A 16,894-nucleotide genomic window follows, 5' to 3' on the forward strand; every position below is an offset into this window, starting at 1 on the left:
CCTTATGATGAATGGGGCACGTACTTAATGATGTTGAAGAATAACTCGGATTTTGTGAATTTGAATCTCAGTTCATTTATCGAGAAGATAGAGGCTCATGAATTGGAGTTATTGAAGATAAGGAAGATGAATTCAACAAATGTGCAGCAAGACGTATCTCTTTACTACAAAGGAAGCACTCCTGTTGCAACAAATCAAAGTCCGAAGATACAGACGGGTTTTAGTGCTGATACAAATTCAAGTGCTTCTACAAGTTCCAACAATCAGGCTTACGTTTCTGGGGTGCAATGCAACATCGCGGTAACATTAAGAACGGAAATGAAATTACTGAAACAACCGCGAAACAACACATTGCTTTACTTGCTTCCGTTTTAGAGGCGTATGAAGGTCTAGTGGCGGGCAGGATCGGTAATCCGGATATGACAAAAGAGGATTACGACCAGATCGACCCCGAGGAGCTTGAATTGATTGATATAAAATGGTGCTGGCAAGTTTGGTTAGAAGGGCACAACGCTTTATGGAGATCACAGGCAGAAACAGTCTCTCAGGTCCTGATCAGAAGCTAGGGTTCGACAAATCAAAAGTTACCTGCTTCAAGTGTAAAGAACGTGGCCATTTCAAGAGAGAATGCCCTAACCGTGAAGTGAACAACCATCAGAACCCGTTCACAAACGATTATTACAGGCAGGCGATCTATCATCAACCTAACTAACAACCTGCTGTTCAGAGGCCGCAGATCGAGAACAAACCAGAGAAGGCTCTTATCGTAAATCAAGATGATGAAAAAGTAGCTGAAGGTTTCAGCTGGGATAAATATATCCCCGGAAGCGATGGGCAAGCCATGATGGCAGAAATTGTTGAAGTACCAGAGATGGTGACTGAGCCAGAAATGGTTGTTGAAGATGTTCCTGCTGAGAATGTGGTTGACATTGAAGAAATCGCTGCAGAAGTTTACTATGACCAGTCAGAACAGGAGGTATTGGTAAGTTCTATGAAATCAATAATGCCTCCTAAAGTGTTTGAATCTTTTGCAGGTTATTTCGAAGAACCGACGGCTGGATCGTGTCCAAGATACGAAGAAAAGAAAGAAGTTGTCGAGGAAATGATAGACGTGACAAAAGAGCTGACTGGAGAGACATTGAAAGATATTGCTGACAAAGCTCTCATGGGAAAGCTAAAAGAGGTAGACACAGAACTCGAGAAGTCAGAGTCTGTCAGTACCGTGTCAGTCAAACAGGAGTCAGATCAGGAATCTGGAGTTCAGGAGGTCAAAGTGTCTGTGTCTGAGTTGAAAAATGTCGGTAAACAAGATGTGACAATTGTTTGTGATGAACAGGTTGTTGAGAAAGTTGTTTCAATTCCTAAAACACCATGCCAGAAGTGTTTACAACCGTGCATGGAGTGTCTTGAGAAAGACACTAAATATCAGGAATTGAAACATCATGCTGATATGCTTAAATTTGACCTTGGACAAGTCAAAGAGGCTTATGATACTCTTGCGAGGTCAGTTAAAATGATCCAAAAAGAGAGTGTTGAAAATGACAAAGCAACAAAATTGGCTAAAGCAACACTTTTTGATAAACAAGTTGAGGTCAATTTTCATCTAGACACGATCGCTTCACTAAAGAAAGAGATTGAATTAGCTAAAATTGAAAATGATCGAATTGATAAAAAATTGATGAGTTATGTGGCTTCATCCTATGTCCTTGAACAGATCGTTCCACAGCAGCCACATGCTGCTCCAGTCTTTAAGAGCGTTCCACCCCCAATGTGGAATCATTATACACAGAAATATCCAGATGGGGTGGAAGCTGCTTTGAATCTCAAGTTGAGATCAATTGAGGATGATTTGCCTGAAAGCATTGATGTTACATTCTCTGCATCAGACACCGACAACGAATCACAGGTTATCAAAACCGTTGTCGATCAGGTGTTGGATGAAGAGAGAGATAACTCTGAGAAGTCTCAATCTGAGAAAGCTGTTAGTGAGTCTAAAGATGAGGGTAATTTCTGGGATCGTTTCATACCGAAATCGGACAAGAGTGAGAATGATGATCCAACTATGGTGGTATACACTATGATTGGAACAGACAAACTTTACTCCGATTTCGAGTATGCTCTTCAGAATGTGAAGATTTAGAATGTTGAGAAAGTTTTTAAGTTAGTTGAAATGAACATTGATGAGGTTAATAACAAAGAATTCTTTTCAAAACCTAAAAAATCTTTTGTTACATCACGTCCTACCAGCTCGGGAAAGAAAGAATGGGATGGTAAGGGTAATAACAAGAAAAACAGTTTTAAAAACAAAGGAATTGGTTTTGAGAAGAAGACGGCTAAGCAGGTGGTTAAACCAAAAGAGAAAATGAATGATATCTTTGTTGCTGGACCGAGTGTAGATGATGAAAAGGACTACATCTTTAGTCAAAAAGCCGTGGACGATTTCAATGCAGCGAAAAAGTTGAAAGAGGAGACAGTCAAATCAACTTTTGTCGAATATGACAAAAGTGTCTGTTATCGCTGTAATGAAATCGGGCACATGGCAAAACAATGCAAGAAAGTATTTGAAAAACCTGTTCAAAAACCAATTGTTCAAAAACAAACTGTTCAAAAACCAAATGTTCAAAAACCTCGACCAAAATCACCGGTTGATACAAAAGGTAAAAAACCAATGGTTTCTCCGATTCGCATCCTAAAAAGAGGAGAATCTTTGAAGTCCGAGGATAAGCCAAAATCGACCTTCGAGACTGGTGAATCTTCCAAGTCTCACAAGACTTCAAAAATTTATCCTAAAACAAAAATGTTTGAAAACCAATCATGGGTTGCGAAGTCGAAACCATCTGTCGAGGTCAAAAAGATGGAAAATGCTTTAAAAATTAAAACAAAGTTTTTAAAAGATGATGTTGTCGAGTTTGAAAATGAACTTGTTAAATTTCTTGCTGAGTTTCCCCCGATTAACAACAAAGGAAAATCAGTGTGAAAGATAATGTTCCTAATGTCACATTTAACTTTCCTAAAAATGATGAGAAGTGTGATGTAGTGTTTGGCACTGTTTCTGAGGTCAAAAAGTCATGGGCGTCATTGTTTGAATAAGTTGATTTGATGTTTGTAGGGGCTGCCCAGGTCTATCCTTTCGAAGTGGATCATGGATAGTGGTGCATCGAGACATATGACAGGGACGCTAGCTCTTCTTTACGACATCAAATCAATAAATGGAAGTTATGTGGGCTTCGTCGGAAATCAAGGCGGGAGAATTGTTGGACAGGGAACGTTGACGAATGGTGTTATCTCATTCGAGAAAGTGAGTTATATCGTAGAGTTGGAAAACAATTTACTTAGCATTTTGCAAATATGTGATAAATCTTTCAGTGTACATTTCACAAAGAACGAGTGTATGATTTTAAAACCGGGGTTTAAAATCCCTGATGAGATGGTGTTGTTGCGCGCTCCACGGGAGAACGATTTATATATTCTTGATATGAGCGTTGCAACACCAACAACTCATCAAAAACAATGTTTTGTGTCAAAATCAAAAGCAACGGAAAAAGAGTCAATAATGTGGCATCGTAAGATGGGCCACATTCATGTGCGTAAAATGAATTTTCTAGTACGCAATGATTTGGTAGAAGGTGTAAACTTAAAGAGTTTTCATTTGTCTGATGATTGTGTAGCGTGTAAAAAAGGGAAGCAGACTCGGAAGTCACACCCACTGAAGATACTTAATTCGATCAGGTTACCTCTTGAGAGATTACACATGGATCTCTTCGGGCCTGTCAATGTTAAGAGCATCAGTGGAGATTTGTACTGCTTGGTAGTGACTGATGACTTTACAAGATTCTTGTGGGTTGTGTGCTTAGAAAGAAAGGATCAGACTTTTGAGTCGTTGATGGTGTTGTTCAAGAAGATGGAAACAGTGTATAAACTGCCGATCCGAAGAATTCGTAGTGACAACGGAACGGAATTCAAAAACAACAAAATGTACGAGTTTTGCAATGAGAAGGGAATTCTTCATGAATTCAGTGCGCCGTACACACCACAACAGAACGGCGTTGCTGAGCGAAAGAATCGGACCCTAATAGAGACAGCTCGAACAATGTTAGCCAATTCCAAACTACCGATCTTCTTCTGGAGCGAAGCAGTATCAGCAGCCTGTTATACTCTGAATCGCGTACTCACCGTCAAAAAGTACAAAAAGACATGCTTTGAGTTGCTGCACCGATACAAGCCGAATCTTGAGTTTCTGGAGCCATTTGGGTCTCCGTGTACGTTTATTGATGAGAATGGAAAATTTGGTGCTAAATCAAATGAGGGTTTCTTTGTAGGTTACGCAAGCCCCGCTGAAGAGGGTGTTCATACCGTGCCTGGGGAAAGTGATACAAGTTCAGCATGTGGATTGTCAGAAGCACACTCCATCACCACAACTTCCCGGACAAAGATTCATGTTCGATTACGACAAGCTCTGGGAGTCGTTTCAACTGCCGGTTCAGCCGAGTGATGAGGAACTAGCACTTCTGTACCAGTACCAGCAATATATGTCACAGGAGCAAGTGCCTAGACCGCTAGTGGTTCCTCCACCCACCGAGGGTACTCACAATGATGAAGCAGGACCGAGTGGAACAGCTCACGAACCCCAGAGGAACCAGCTCCAACATTTGACAACTCTGATGACTCAGAGGAGGAATCAACTCCGACCTTTGATGAGGAACCGAATGTTACTTCAATGGAAGCTGAGGATCAAACCGTTAATCTTGATATATCGAACTTGCAATCGGAAGTGAATGTGCCCGACACCATGATGCCTCGGACCTTATCTTACCATCCGTCAGAGCAAATAATTGGTGACCTGCAAAGTGGTGTCAAAACCCGAGACCAAATCAACCGAGCTCTTACATGTTTCTATTCTTCTGTTGCTCATTTGCAAGAAGAATTCTCATTAAAGTGTTTTATTTCGCAGATCGAGCCCAGAACTTACAAAGAGGCATTGACTGAGGATAGCTGGGTAAATGCGATGCAGGAGGAGCTGCTACAGTTTGAAAAGCTAGGTGTTTGGAGACTAGTTGATCTGCCACAGAACCAAAAGTTAATTAAGACAAAATGGGTTTTCAAGTGCAAAAGGGATGACAGAGGAGCCGTGGTGAGAAACAAATCACGATTAGTGGTACAAGGATTTAGTCAGCAAGAAGGCATCGACTACGACAAAGTTTACGCGCCGGTTGCTAGACTTGAGGCGATTCGGATCTTCCTGGCTTTTGCGTCATGGAAAGACTTTAAAGTGTACCAGCTGGACGTCAAATCTGCCTTCCTTTACGGTAAAATCAAAGAAGAAGTGTATGTGGGGCAACCGCCGGGGTTCACAGATCCACTGCACAAAAACAAGGTCTATTTGCGGGACAAGGCGCTCTACGGGCTTCACCAGGCCCCGAGAGCCTTGTACGAGATGCTTTCCCAATATTTGTTGTCCAACGGGTTCACAAGAAGGACAGTAGATAGTACTTTATTCACGAAGGAAGTGGCAGGCCATTTGTTGATCGTGCAGATTTATGTTGACGATATCATTTTCGGTTCCACCAACGACGATCTTTGTAAAGAGTTTGAGAAAGTGATGAAGAAAAAGTTTGAGATGAGTTCGATGGGGGAGATGAAGTTCTTCCTTGGGCTGCAGGTGGAGCAGATGCCCGATGGAATCTTCATTTACCAAACGAAATACGTAAAGGATGTGCTTGACAAGTTCGACATGACTGAATGCAGTCCTGCAGCAACCCCCCTTGCACAGAATCACGGGATTTATCCAGATGAAAGTGGAGTAAAAGTGGATGAGACACTGTACCGGTCAATCATTGGATCTCTGATGTATCTCACTGCTTCCCGTCCAGACATCATGTACCCGACATGTCTCTGTGCTAGATATCAGTCGAGCCTGAAGCAGTCACACCTGACCATAGTCAAACGTATCTTACAGTATTTGAAAGGCTGCCTAAGCATCGGCTTGTGGTATCCTCGCTCGGGTGACTTCTCCCTATCAGGTTTCGCTGATTCTTACTTTGGGAGCTGCAAGTAGAATGCAAAGTCCACCACTGCTGGGTGTCCGTTCTTCGGAACTCGACTCGTTACCTGGCAGTGCAAGAAACAAACCGCAGTGGCGCTTTCTACATGTGAGGCTGAATACGTTTCAGCCTCCAGCCGTTGCTCACAGATCCTATGGATCCAACAGCAAATGCGCGACTTCGGTTTGCAATTCTTGGATACGCTGATATATGTGGACAACGAAGCAGCTATAAACATCACTAAAAACCCGGTTCACCATTCTAAAATGAAACATATCGAAATCCGTCACCACTTCATCCGTGATTGTCACGAGAAGAAGTTAATCCGGATTGAGCATATACACACCGATGATCAGAATGCTGATTTTTATACAAAACCCTTTGACAAAAAGAGATTTTACTATCTTCTAAAATTGAATGGGTTAAAAAATCTGAGTTCTGGGAGGGTAGTAGAATGTGAAGCCGGGGAGGGCGGCGATCAGACGTGAACCATGTCGTGTTGTCAAATTTCTGTATAGTTTGTTTTCTGCTTTTCGATAAAAACAAAAACACAAAAATATGTTTTTCTTTTTAGGGGGAGAAATTCACAGAAAAATACAAAAATCCAAAAACATTAGAAAACTTGAAAAAGAGTTTGTGTAAAATAGGGGAAATGATAGTACATCAGCTAGACAGACACAGTACGCTAAAGAAATGTAACGTTTAAAATGCATTAAGCAGTCTCACTAAAGATGTGCCAATAGGTTTTTGCAAAATCAGTAGATCAGTTTGGGATATAAACCTAAAATTTACTTGCGTTTACGTGGGGAACACCTCCAGGATATATGGGTAACCCCCGAAATTTCATTTGAAAGGTCCCTTATCCTGAGATACTAGGTCTTCATGCTTAATGATATCTGGGGTATTATCCCGGGACTTCTGCTGTATGGAAATACTGACCTAGTCCCCGGATAATGCTTTACGCATTGCTTTACTTGTAAAGCCTCCCCTCAGCATAAAAAATGATTAAACATTGCAAAATGTCAAATCATGTGCTGTTGTAAAAAAGATTCTCTAAAGGGAACCCACCGTAAAGTCGAAGCCGTCATCTCTCTGCGTATACGGAAGTATCGACCTGAGCTCTCACGGCCCTCATAATTTACCCCATTACAGATATCATCTAGGTATACTCACCTGTAAGACTGAATATTGGGATCTGGATACGGGAGTATATACTGAGGTGGGACACATGTAGAGGTTTAAGTCTTAAAACATTAATTCCGTATCCCAAACAGATTGAAAGTTCTGTGAAAATTTAAGTGGATCAGTATATCGGCAATCTACATGAATTGTTTAAGGCTTGGTATGAAATAGTAGTTTCACGGTGCTTGTGTCTTGTCAAATGCTAATATGATCCCCTAACACGCTCACAAAAAGATTGTGTGTACATATTTCAGTTTATCCTGTTAAAAAATCCAAAAAGATTTTATTTGTTCATCTTATTTTCGACAACCGACGTTGGGAATCAGACGATCAAAGCCTTGTGCAGATCATGTCTGTTTGATGAGGGTTTGGTAAGCAGGAGATACTAAACTGTGATTGGTACATGTTTGATTGATTGAAATAGTGTTTGAAGGTTCAAAAAGTTCGAAAGTTCATTAATTTGAACTATTTTCTGATCGAAAAGACAACATATTTCATAATCTGGTCAACCAAGGTCATTAATTTGAACTTGGCGGGCTGAACAGTTGACCAAGGTCATTAACTTGGACTTGGTTAACTGGGTGTGTCGGTGAACAATCGAAAAAGTTAAAAATTCAACAAGTTTGAAAAACATGTTCTAATTTCGCTCCTAATTACATGAAAAAGTGATTTCGCTCCTAGCTGCTTCAATTTCTGATTCCGCTTGTAATTTCAAGTGATTTCGCTCGAGAGAAGTTTATGGCCATTTCGAGCGGAATCAGATCACCTATAAAAGGTCACTTGATTCCGCTCCAGAGTCATTTTCCTGATTTCGTCCCAACTGGTTTTCTCTCCGGCGATCAAGAGCGAAACCCCTGTTTCATCGTTTTTCTACCGAATTGCTGCCCGTTTTTCTTTTGATTTGTTGTTATTAGTTGGTCTGCTCAACTAGTAGCATGGGCAAGGTAGGATTAAAGCCTAATTAGATCGAAATCATGTGTTATTTGAACTGTCGGTGGTTGTTGATAAACAAAACATAGAGCTTTATCTGTTAAATCTAAACATGAAATCAAACATATGTTGTCGGTTTGTTATGTAAATCATGTGTAAGTGTTTAATTGTGACAGATCTAGGGTTTGTTGATGATTGTCGATACACAGGTTGTTCAGTCTTAGATCTAGGATGTTTGAGAGGGTAAAAATGAAATAAGAACATACCCTTATGGTCAGATTTAACAGATTAACAAACCCACAAGTTCAATTTCATCATCTAACAGGTTTGGAATGTTTGTTTGTAATTCCGCCCCAAATTGAAAGTGCTAGGTGATTTCGCTCATAATGTTACATCTAATTCCGCTCCAAAATACATGTTATGATTCCGCCCCAAATGAGTTTTTGTGATTCCGCTTCTATATGACTATTTTGATTCCGCTCCTATGAGTAACATCTGATTTCGCTTCTATGTGTCTGTTTCTGATTCCGCTTCTAAGTGTCATGTGATTTTGCTCTAAATACTTTAGGTGATTTCGCTTGTAATGCTTTGTCATTACTTGTGATTTCGCTTGAAGGTACTTAGTGTTGAAATTTTTCTAAGTGTTGACTCATTGTTGTGTTTTAATGATTTGCAGGGTTCAAGTGTAATTTTTGATCCACTTCACAACAGCAGTTGTGATTTAGATGTGCAAAAGAATTCAGAATTGGCAAAGTTCAGCAGCATTCTGGAATTCATGAGTCGAGTACCAATTCAAAAAGCTTTGACTGATCAACGTCCATTGTACAAGTCACATATTAAACGTTTCTGGAAGCATTCAAAGTATGATGAAGCAAACAAAGCAATTCATTCAATTGTGAAAGTGCATAATGAAAAGAAGGAAATTGTTGTTACTGAGGCACTCATTCGTGAGGTGGTGAATTTTCCAGACGATGCAGATTCGCCAATAAAGTTTCCCGAACGGATGGTAAAGGGTTGTATGCTCAGGATGAGATATGTGGGTGCATTAAACGTTGGAAATTATTTGAAGTCAAAATTTCAGAAACCCTACAAGTTTATTGTCCATTGTGTATTAATGTCACCCAGTCATACAAAAGGAGGGTACGATACCATGCGTGACTATCAGATGAACATGGTCACTGCATTGGTTTTGAACAAAAAGTATAATTTCTCGCATATTGTTTTTCACTACATGGCCGAGAACATTACAACGAAGAGCCGGACTTGGACTTATCCAAGATTCGTGCAGATGTTGATCGATCATGCATATCCAGAGATTGAACATGATTTGAAGAATGATTTGTTAGTGCAGTCACACATGAGCAACGATTCTCTCAAGCAGCTTGCAAGATATCACCCAAACCATCCAGAACCAAAGATAGTTGCTGAATTCTTCGGATTTATAAAGGATGCGATTTATGTTGATCCTGATCCAGTCGATCATCAAAACTGGAGAAATGAAGAAGAAATGAAGGAAGCAGCTTATGTTGATGAGCTAAAAACTCTTGAGGAGTTCAAAACCACCCGAAATGACTGGTTTGTCAAAGAAACGAGGAGGAGAGGCAAAAAGGCCACCCCTAAATCACAGGAGGGTGAGGGATCATCGTCATAGCCAAAGAAAAAGCAAAAGAAAGTGGCAAAGACGTTATTGGTTGATGAGCCTGAGGTTGAGGAGCCGGCTGCAAATGTTGAAGAAGATCCATATGCTGATATTGATCAAGTGATGCTAAATGTTGATGATTTTGTGTCTGAGCAAGCAGCTAATGTGGAAGCTGAGAAAGAGAAGGTTCTTGATGATGTTGAAGGTGATGATGTCAATAAAAGTACAACAAGCTCTTCGAGTTCTTCTGATGATGAAATAGATGAGTCTGAACGTCTAAAGAGAATTCAAGAAGCTACAGAGAAAGAGAAACAATTGAGAAAAAGGAAGAGACAGGAGAAAGATGATGCTGCATACATTCCATCTCCTGAGCACGTTTCTGAATCACAATCACCTTCAAGCGGCAAAAAGAAAGCAGGTGCAAAGAAAAGAATTGTATCTCCAAAAATAAAGAAAGTTACTACAAAGATTACAAAGCCCAAGATTGTTTTGAAGAAGAAGCCAGCCAAAGAATCCAGTAAACAATCAACACCACCGCCCGAACCTACACCAATAGAATCACCACCACATCAAACACCTCCACGACAACAAACACCTCCACAACAACCTTCACCTCCAAAACAACCAACTCCACCCAGACAACCATCACCATTACATCTTTCACCTCTACATCTTTCACCACCATAACAACAAACCTTATTCACATCTCAAGAAATATTTCAAACACCACCACTCACTCAAATTCAACTAACTCCTGGTTCTTCTGGCCACAAAGGTCTCCGGATAATCTTGAAGATATTGGAGATTTTGGTTTTGCAAATGATGAACAAGTAAAGAAGTTAGAAAAGAAGATGGATGATGTGTTGAATGAAAACAAAATAGTAGCAGCAGAAAGCAAGAAAGTTGCTGAACGTGAAAAGATTCTCGAAATGCGCGTGAAGAAATTAGAGTCTGACAATAAAGCATTATTGAAGAAGATTGATACGGATCAGACTGAGATTGATTTCCTGAAGGTGCGAGTGGCTGAACTTGAAGAAGAAAAGGCTCGCAGAGATGAACAGAACAAATATTTCGAGATGAAAAACAAAGAGCTTGAGACTGCGAAGGCATTAAAAGAGCACGAGTTCTACATGTTGAATAAAGTAGTGGAGAATATGCTCGGAACGTTGATTGAACAAAGATTCGAAGAGATACAAGTTGAAGAGCTTAGGGCAAAATGCCAAGCCGAGATTGATGAACAGATGAAAGATAAGGGAAAGGGTGCTGAAAGCAGTGTGGCAGCTGTTGAGAGATCAATTGTTCCATCCTTAGTAATTGAAAATCCAGTTCCTATATCTTCCGTATCAGCAATTTTTGAAGAACCTGTAACTCTAGAATATCTTGCTACTAATGACGATGAGGAAGATGATGAGGAGGATGACGATGAAGAGGGTGATGATGTGGAAGATGATGATGATGAAAAAGTCTTTTCGGCTAGCAGTCATGGTTCTGATAATGACGATGATGATGCTCAAGGTGGTATGGGAATTAAAGTGACTGAACAGTCAAGTGAAAGGACTGTTGATGATTTTCTGAACGATACTGTGAATGAAGAGACAGGGGGAGCTGAAGGAAAGGGGGAGCATGGTGATGCTCTAAATGTTGAACATGTTGAAAACTTAGTTTTGAGATTGGAAACTGATAGGGAAGAAGGTGAACACTTTCATACGTATACATTGGAAAAGATTAAAGAAACGACACGTATGGTGGATCCTGACTTCAAGTTTGATTTTGAAGAGGAATTAAATGCATTCGACATCAACTACCAACCAGAATACGAGTATAAGTATGTAGAGGATGCTGATATATACGACAGGGTTGAGGTTGAGGATTGCATAGATGATGAGAGTGTAAGTGAAGATACTTCTCAGTATCCTACACTGATGGAGTTCTTTACTGAAGAGAATAGAGATGAGTTGAGAAGGAAAGTGGCTGAAATCTTAAAAGATAAAAATTTCGATGGTACTCCAAAAGATATGCAAAAAGAAGAACGACAGAAGTGGTTTAAAGATAGTCACGAGAGAAAATTCAAAAGGCCGTTGAAGTATTATCAGAGGGATCGAAGCATTTCACTTGGTGACATCATTAGCTGGGGTTTCCTGCCTCATGTTAATGCATATGCGATCAGAAGGGAGTTTGGAGTGCAGTACTTTGAACGTCTATTTTGATATAATGTCTTTACCATGGTGGGATGTTGAGGAACTGTCGAAAGTAAGAACTTTAGGGTATCCAGTACGCAAGAATGATGTCGCAATGTGGGGATACATAAAGTTTGAATCGTTGAAAGATTTTCGACACTGGAAGCCGCATTACCTGAAAAGAGTTACAAGGGTGGATCCAGTGACAGGAGTCGAAGAGATTATTCTTAGTGTTAAAAAGCCGAAGACGATGAAAAATATACCAGTGCCAAAGATGGAGCAGGATTTCTATAAAGGCTTTTTGGGCTGGGTATACAGTTGCATCTCGACTGAGGCTGTCATTACGTATCGAGCTGGTAATGAGATAAGAACGATACAGGTTTATGACCCAATGTGGTTAGTCAATTGCTCGGCCAAAGATATTGAATGTCTATTCATCAATAAGATCCATTTTCAGTCTGAAGATCGAGAACAAGCGATGCAGTTTCAACAAGTTGTATCTATTTGTTTTCAGAAAGGCATTAATTCTGAATATAAATGGAATTCTAAATGGTGGGTGCTTGAAGAAAAGGAAAGAAAGAAAGCTGAGCGTGAACGCAAAAAGCTGGAAGCAAACAGAGGTAAATGGATGAAGCAACAGGCCGAAGAGGATAAAAGAAAGAAGAAAGAAAATGATAGAGTGAGAAATTTGCTTAGGAGGAAGCCTAAGTCAAGGGAGGAAACGTTCAAGTCACTCTGAAGATACGAAGACAAGACTGAAGACTGCGGCTGTATCCAAGGGGGAGTTTGTTGGTGCACGAATGTCTAAAGCCTGCGTCTTAGTCTTAGTCAAGCTTGTATAGGGTCTAGGGGTCATATGTGTTAATTATGCATAGTATAGGGGGCTGTTTGTAAAATTTGGAATGTAATGTTCTGATTCCGCTCCTAATGACATGTTGTCATTTGGAGCGAAATCACAACTTAGTGATTCCGCCCGAAATGACATAGTGTCATTAGGAGCGGAATCAGCCCCACTATATATAGTAGTTTGTGTTTTCTCATTTGTAACTGAATGTCGATTGTGTAGCCGAACTGCTGCCGAATTTTTCTGAGAAGTATTAATGAGAAAACATGTTTAAAGTAATCTACATTCTGTTTCTACTCCATTCTACTTTGATTCAAGCTGTTTGTGTATTTCCGCTGCATAAACAGTGGTGTTTAGCTCTGATTGACTCAATTGATCGTCAATAATGATCCTACAGTTTTTGCATTATTCCCGTTTCGTTTTCTAGCATCGTGTTCTGTGCAATAGTGATCGGGGTAACCGGTGTTGCGAATGCATTGTAAAAATCTTCGTCCATTTTTCAGATTTCAAAAATTTCACAAAACAGCCTTGGTTCAAGCGAAATCAACAATTTAAGTGGGATCACTGTTTGGAGCGGAATCAACAAGTAACCAGGAGCGGAATCAGAATGTCAACAGGAGCGGAATTGGAATGTAATCAGGAGCGGAATCAGAATGTCAACAGGAGCGGAATCACGCAATAACTCTGGAGCGGGATCTGTAGTTCGAGCGAAATCAGATGTTTGGAGCGGAATCAAGAACTATCCTGGAGCGGAATCACGATTCTGAGCGAAATCAAACCACAATTTGGAGCGGAATCATATGTGACGTCATCATTTCTCGAACTCGTTTCAAGCGGAATTATCAAATTACTCAGTTTTAGTTCGAATTAACTGCTGATATTTTTAAGGCTTTGTTAGATTACTATTCCGAGCACACTGTGCAAAAATCAGAACAATTCGATCAACTTTTCCCGGTCAATTAGCAAAGAACAGTGTAGAAGGTGTAGAAACACAGAATTTTCGGCTGAATTGGCAAAAGCTCTTCCTCCTTAGCTCTGATACCACATGTAGGATCGAATTCAAACCCAATTAAGTCTATCAGAAGAACTATTCCTGATTTGAACGGCGGAAACAGACAAATCAGGTTCAATTCATCGAGTATTCATTTTCAATTGTTGATTCTATTGATCTGGATGACGTTCACAATCGACTCAACACTTCGGCAGCACTTCGTGGCTCACCGGAAGACAATCACCCTAACAACTACTTGATTTCGCTCCAATTGACACCCTATTTATAGTTGTTCTAATTCCGCTCGAACACGTACGAGCGGAATCACCACCTTACAGCATGAGCAAAATCAGGACATTAGACACTTCGGGCGGAATCAGGATATTAAGGGGTTTCACTCCAAATGACATGATGTTATTTGGAGTGGAATCACTTCCTAAAAACAATATTTTGAATTCCGTGCCCTGTTTTAGCCTATTCTACTCTAGACTCAATACAAGACGTAGGCAGTCCGAGAGGATGATCAGCCACACTGGGACTGAGACACGGCCCAGACTCCTACGGGAGGCAGCAGTGGGGAATTTTCCGCAATGGGCGAAAGCCTGACAGATGGATGCACCAACAAATTTATACACATTCTGAATTTTGAGACAAAAACGATATGGTTTGACTCGTTTAGGCTAATATATGCAAACTAGTTACTTACGCCGATCCGAACGCGAAAAGTGCGTAACGAGTAACCAAATGAGTCATATACAAGTTTCCTAAGTTAATATACCCTAAATATGTTGTGATATCAGTAGGATACCTTCCATTATGCCCAAAAAGAGTTTAAGACCAATTTATGCCCCGTAGGGGTATTTTGGTCATTTTAAAGGCTATAAGAGAGTTTAAATATCATTCTGAGTTACAGGTCTGACTAAATCAGTAATTATACTTAATTTAATAAGTCATAACAGTAGGGTATCATATATATGTGAAATTTATTAATGATAACCATACTATGCACCGTAAGGGCATTTTGGTAATTCCACATAGGCTTAAAAAGGGGAAAACAGAGAATCTGAGTTTAAAACTTTTGCTTACTGTTAAAATATAGAAATTTACTGAAAATATCAGTAGGCATAAACCCTTATATACTTAAACTAGTTTCAATACATACTATGCGTTAAAAACGCTTAAAAAGGCGATTTGGAGCCATTTCCGGGTTTTGTATAGAAAGCTGATATTTTTATTATTCCAGAAGGTTCAAAATATTTTATTTATCATATTAGATCAGTAGAACAAGGTTTGGGGTTAAAAAGGATTTGTAAAACTCATCTTATAGCTCAAAAGGGCAAAACCGGCAATTACCGAATCAAGCCTAGAACCCTATGTTATGCTCAGCCTAAAAATAAATAAAAATCTTTAAAAATCCCAAAATATTATTTTATATCTGTAGGTAAAAAGTTTGGTATCAAAAATTGGGTTTAGATAGGATATATGCTAATTACGCCGTTTAATTAATAAAAGGCTTTCTAATTACGCTATTGAGCATAACTCCTAATCTAGACCTCAAACTGATGTCAAATTTTAGGGAAAAATTTATAAACTAGTAATAAAGATTATTGTCCTCTCACATTTTCCAAATTCTCGTTTTAGGGTCAAAAGGCATAATGGTCAACATTTAGGCATTTAACGGAAACATGCATGAACTAGGATTTCTATGGAACCAAGTTGTATAACCTTGGAGGGTTATACTAACTTATAATATGGTCCTAACGGAATCCTAAGGCATATCTCAACTAAGCTAAATCGGGTCAGAACTGAAAGTCAAAGCAAAAGTCAACTTTTGCGACTTTCGGTTCGGAACCGAGCCCAAACTTAGAATTGTCGGGTTGAACCATGCTTAGGCATGTTCAACTAATATTTACCAAGTTATTAAAGTGAGAAAACTGATTTTATGCCTTTTATATTAATAGTTATGTATTTTATTTAAAACTAACCCGTTTGACTTTCATTTGACCCGAAAATTTAACTAAGTAAACGTGGTAATTAGGAGGTGCCCTTTTGGAGGGTTAAACACCTACCTAATTACGGTCACGTAGCCATGTTCGACGCGAACAATGGCTCAATCGTTTAAAAGTCAAAGCGTTTATCGAAAGCGCTTGACTTTCGGTTATAACCGCTAAAATTAAACTAAGCATGAAAGGACACTTACAAAAGGTCCAAGCAAGGAGGGAATTGATCTTGGATGTTCAGGTATGAAGCACAAGGGCCCCAACTTAGAACAATGAGATCAAGGTGTGAATGAGAGCAAAAATCAAGTGGGTATTTATAGGTTTTTGAGAACCGTTAGTGTTGATGCATTTATTGTCTATCGCCTTCGTCAATCCGAGTCGTAGTGAAAAGCCGGAAGGAATCAAGCGCATAATGTCATATATAGTTAGAAATGGCAAGGTGGGAAACTTGTAATTAATGAGAACTTTCATTAAGTTGCCTTGACCATATAAATAGGGGATTATGTCACTAGTTTAGTTAGTTCTTGAAAGAGTTTAGGAGGAGACTTGGAGGAGAAGACTTTCTAGAGAGAGAAAGTAGAGAGAGAAAGTTGTATATTTGTGATTCTTGTATCGTACACGTCAAATTTAGCAATGGAATCACATTAGTAGTACGTTATCGTGTGTTCGGTCACGTTCGTTCACGGATTCCGCACGTGAAACATTCGTTACGCAATCGAACGACGTAAAAACCGGTCCTATAATTGGTATCAGAGCTAGGAGCTCGATTGCTTGATCAATCACATCGTTCTCGTACAGATTTCAGCGATTTCAGAGGCCATTCAGATCCGATTTCACCTATTTCTTCATCTTCTACCTATTTTTCACGTTTTTCATCGTTTTTCATCAAATTGAACAGGTAAATACGGTCCGTTTCGTCTGATTTTTGGATATGTTGTGCGTATAGACCCGATCTACAACCCTACCAAGTTTCAGATCGAAACTCCAAATCGTTTAGGAGAAATCGAGATTTTTTCGTTCGAATTCGCGTCAAAGTTGCAGGTCTGTTCGTATGAACATGTCTGGTTCGCTTATTTGAACAGATTTGGAC

General features: G+C 39.7%; 1 protein-coding gene across 1 annotated transcript; it reads left to right on the plus strand.

Annotated features, from left to right (window-relative positions):
- The first annotated feature begins 9,915 nt into the window (after positions 1–9,915).
- On the plus strand, positions 9,916–10,479 carry LOC110919289 (pollen-specific leucine-rich repeat extensin-like protein 1). Its single transcript, XM_022163561.1, has one exon. It carries the CDS (start codon positions 9,916–9,918, stop codon positions 10,477–10,479), a length of 564 nt encoding a protein of 187 aa, XP_022019253.1.
- Positions 10,480–16,894: the final 6,415 nt, after the last annotated feature.

This window comes from Helianthus annuus, chromosome 16, assembly GCF_002127325.2.
Source record: "Helianthus annuus cultivar XRQ/B chromosome 16, HanXRQr2.0-SUNRISE, whole genome shotgun sequence".
In the NCBI taxonomy this organism is placed as follows: domain Eukaryota; kingdom Viridiplantae; phylum Streptophyta; class Magnoliopsida; order Asterales; family Asteraceae; genus Helianthus; species Helianthus annuus.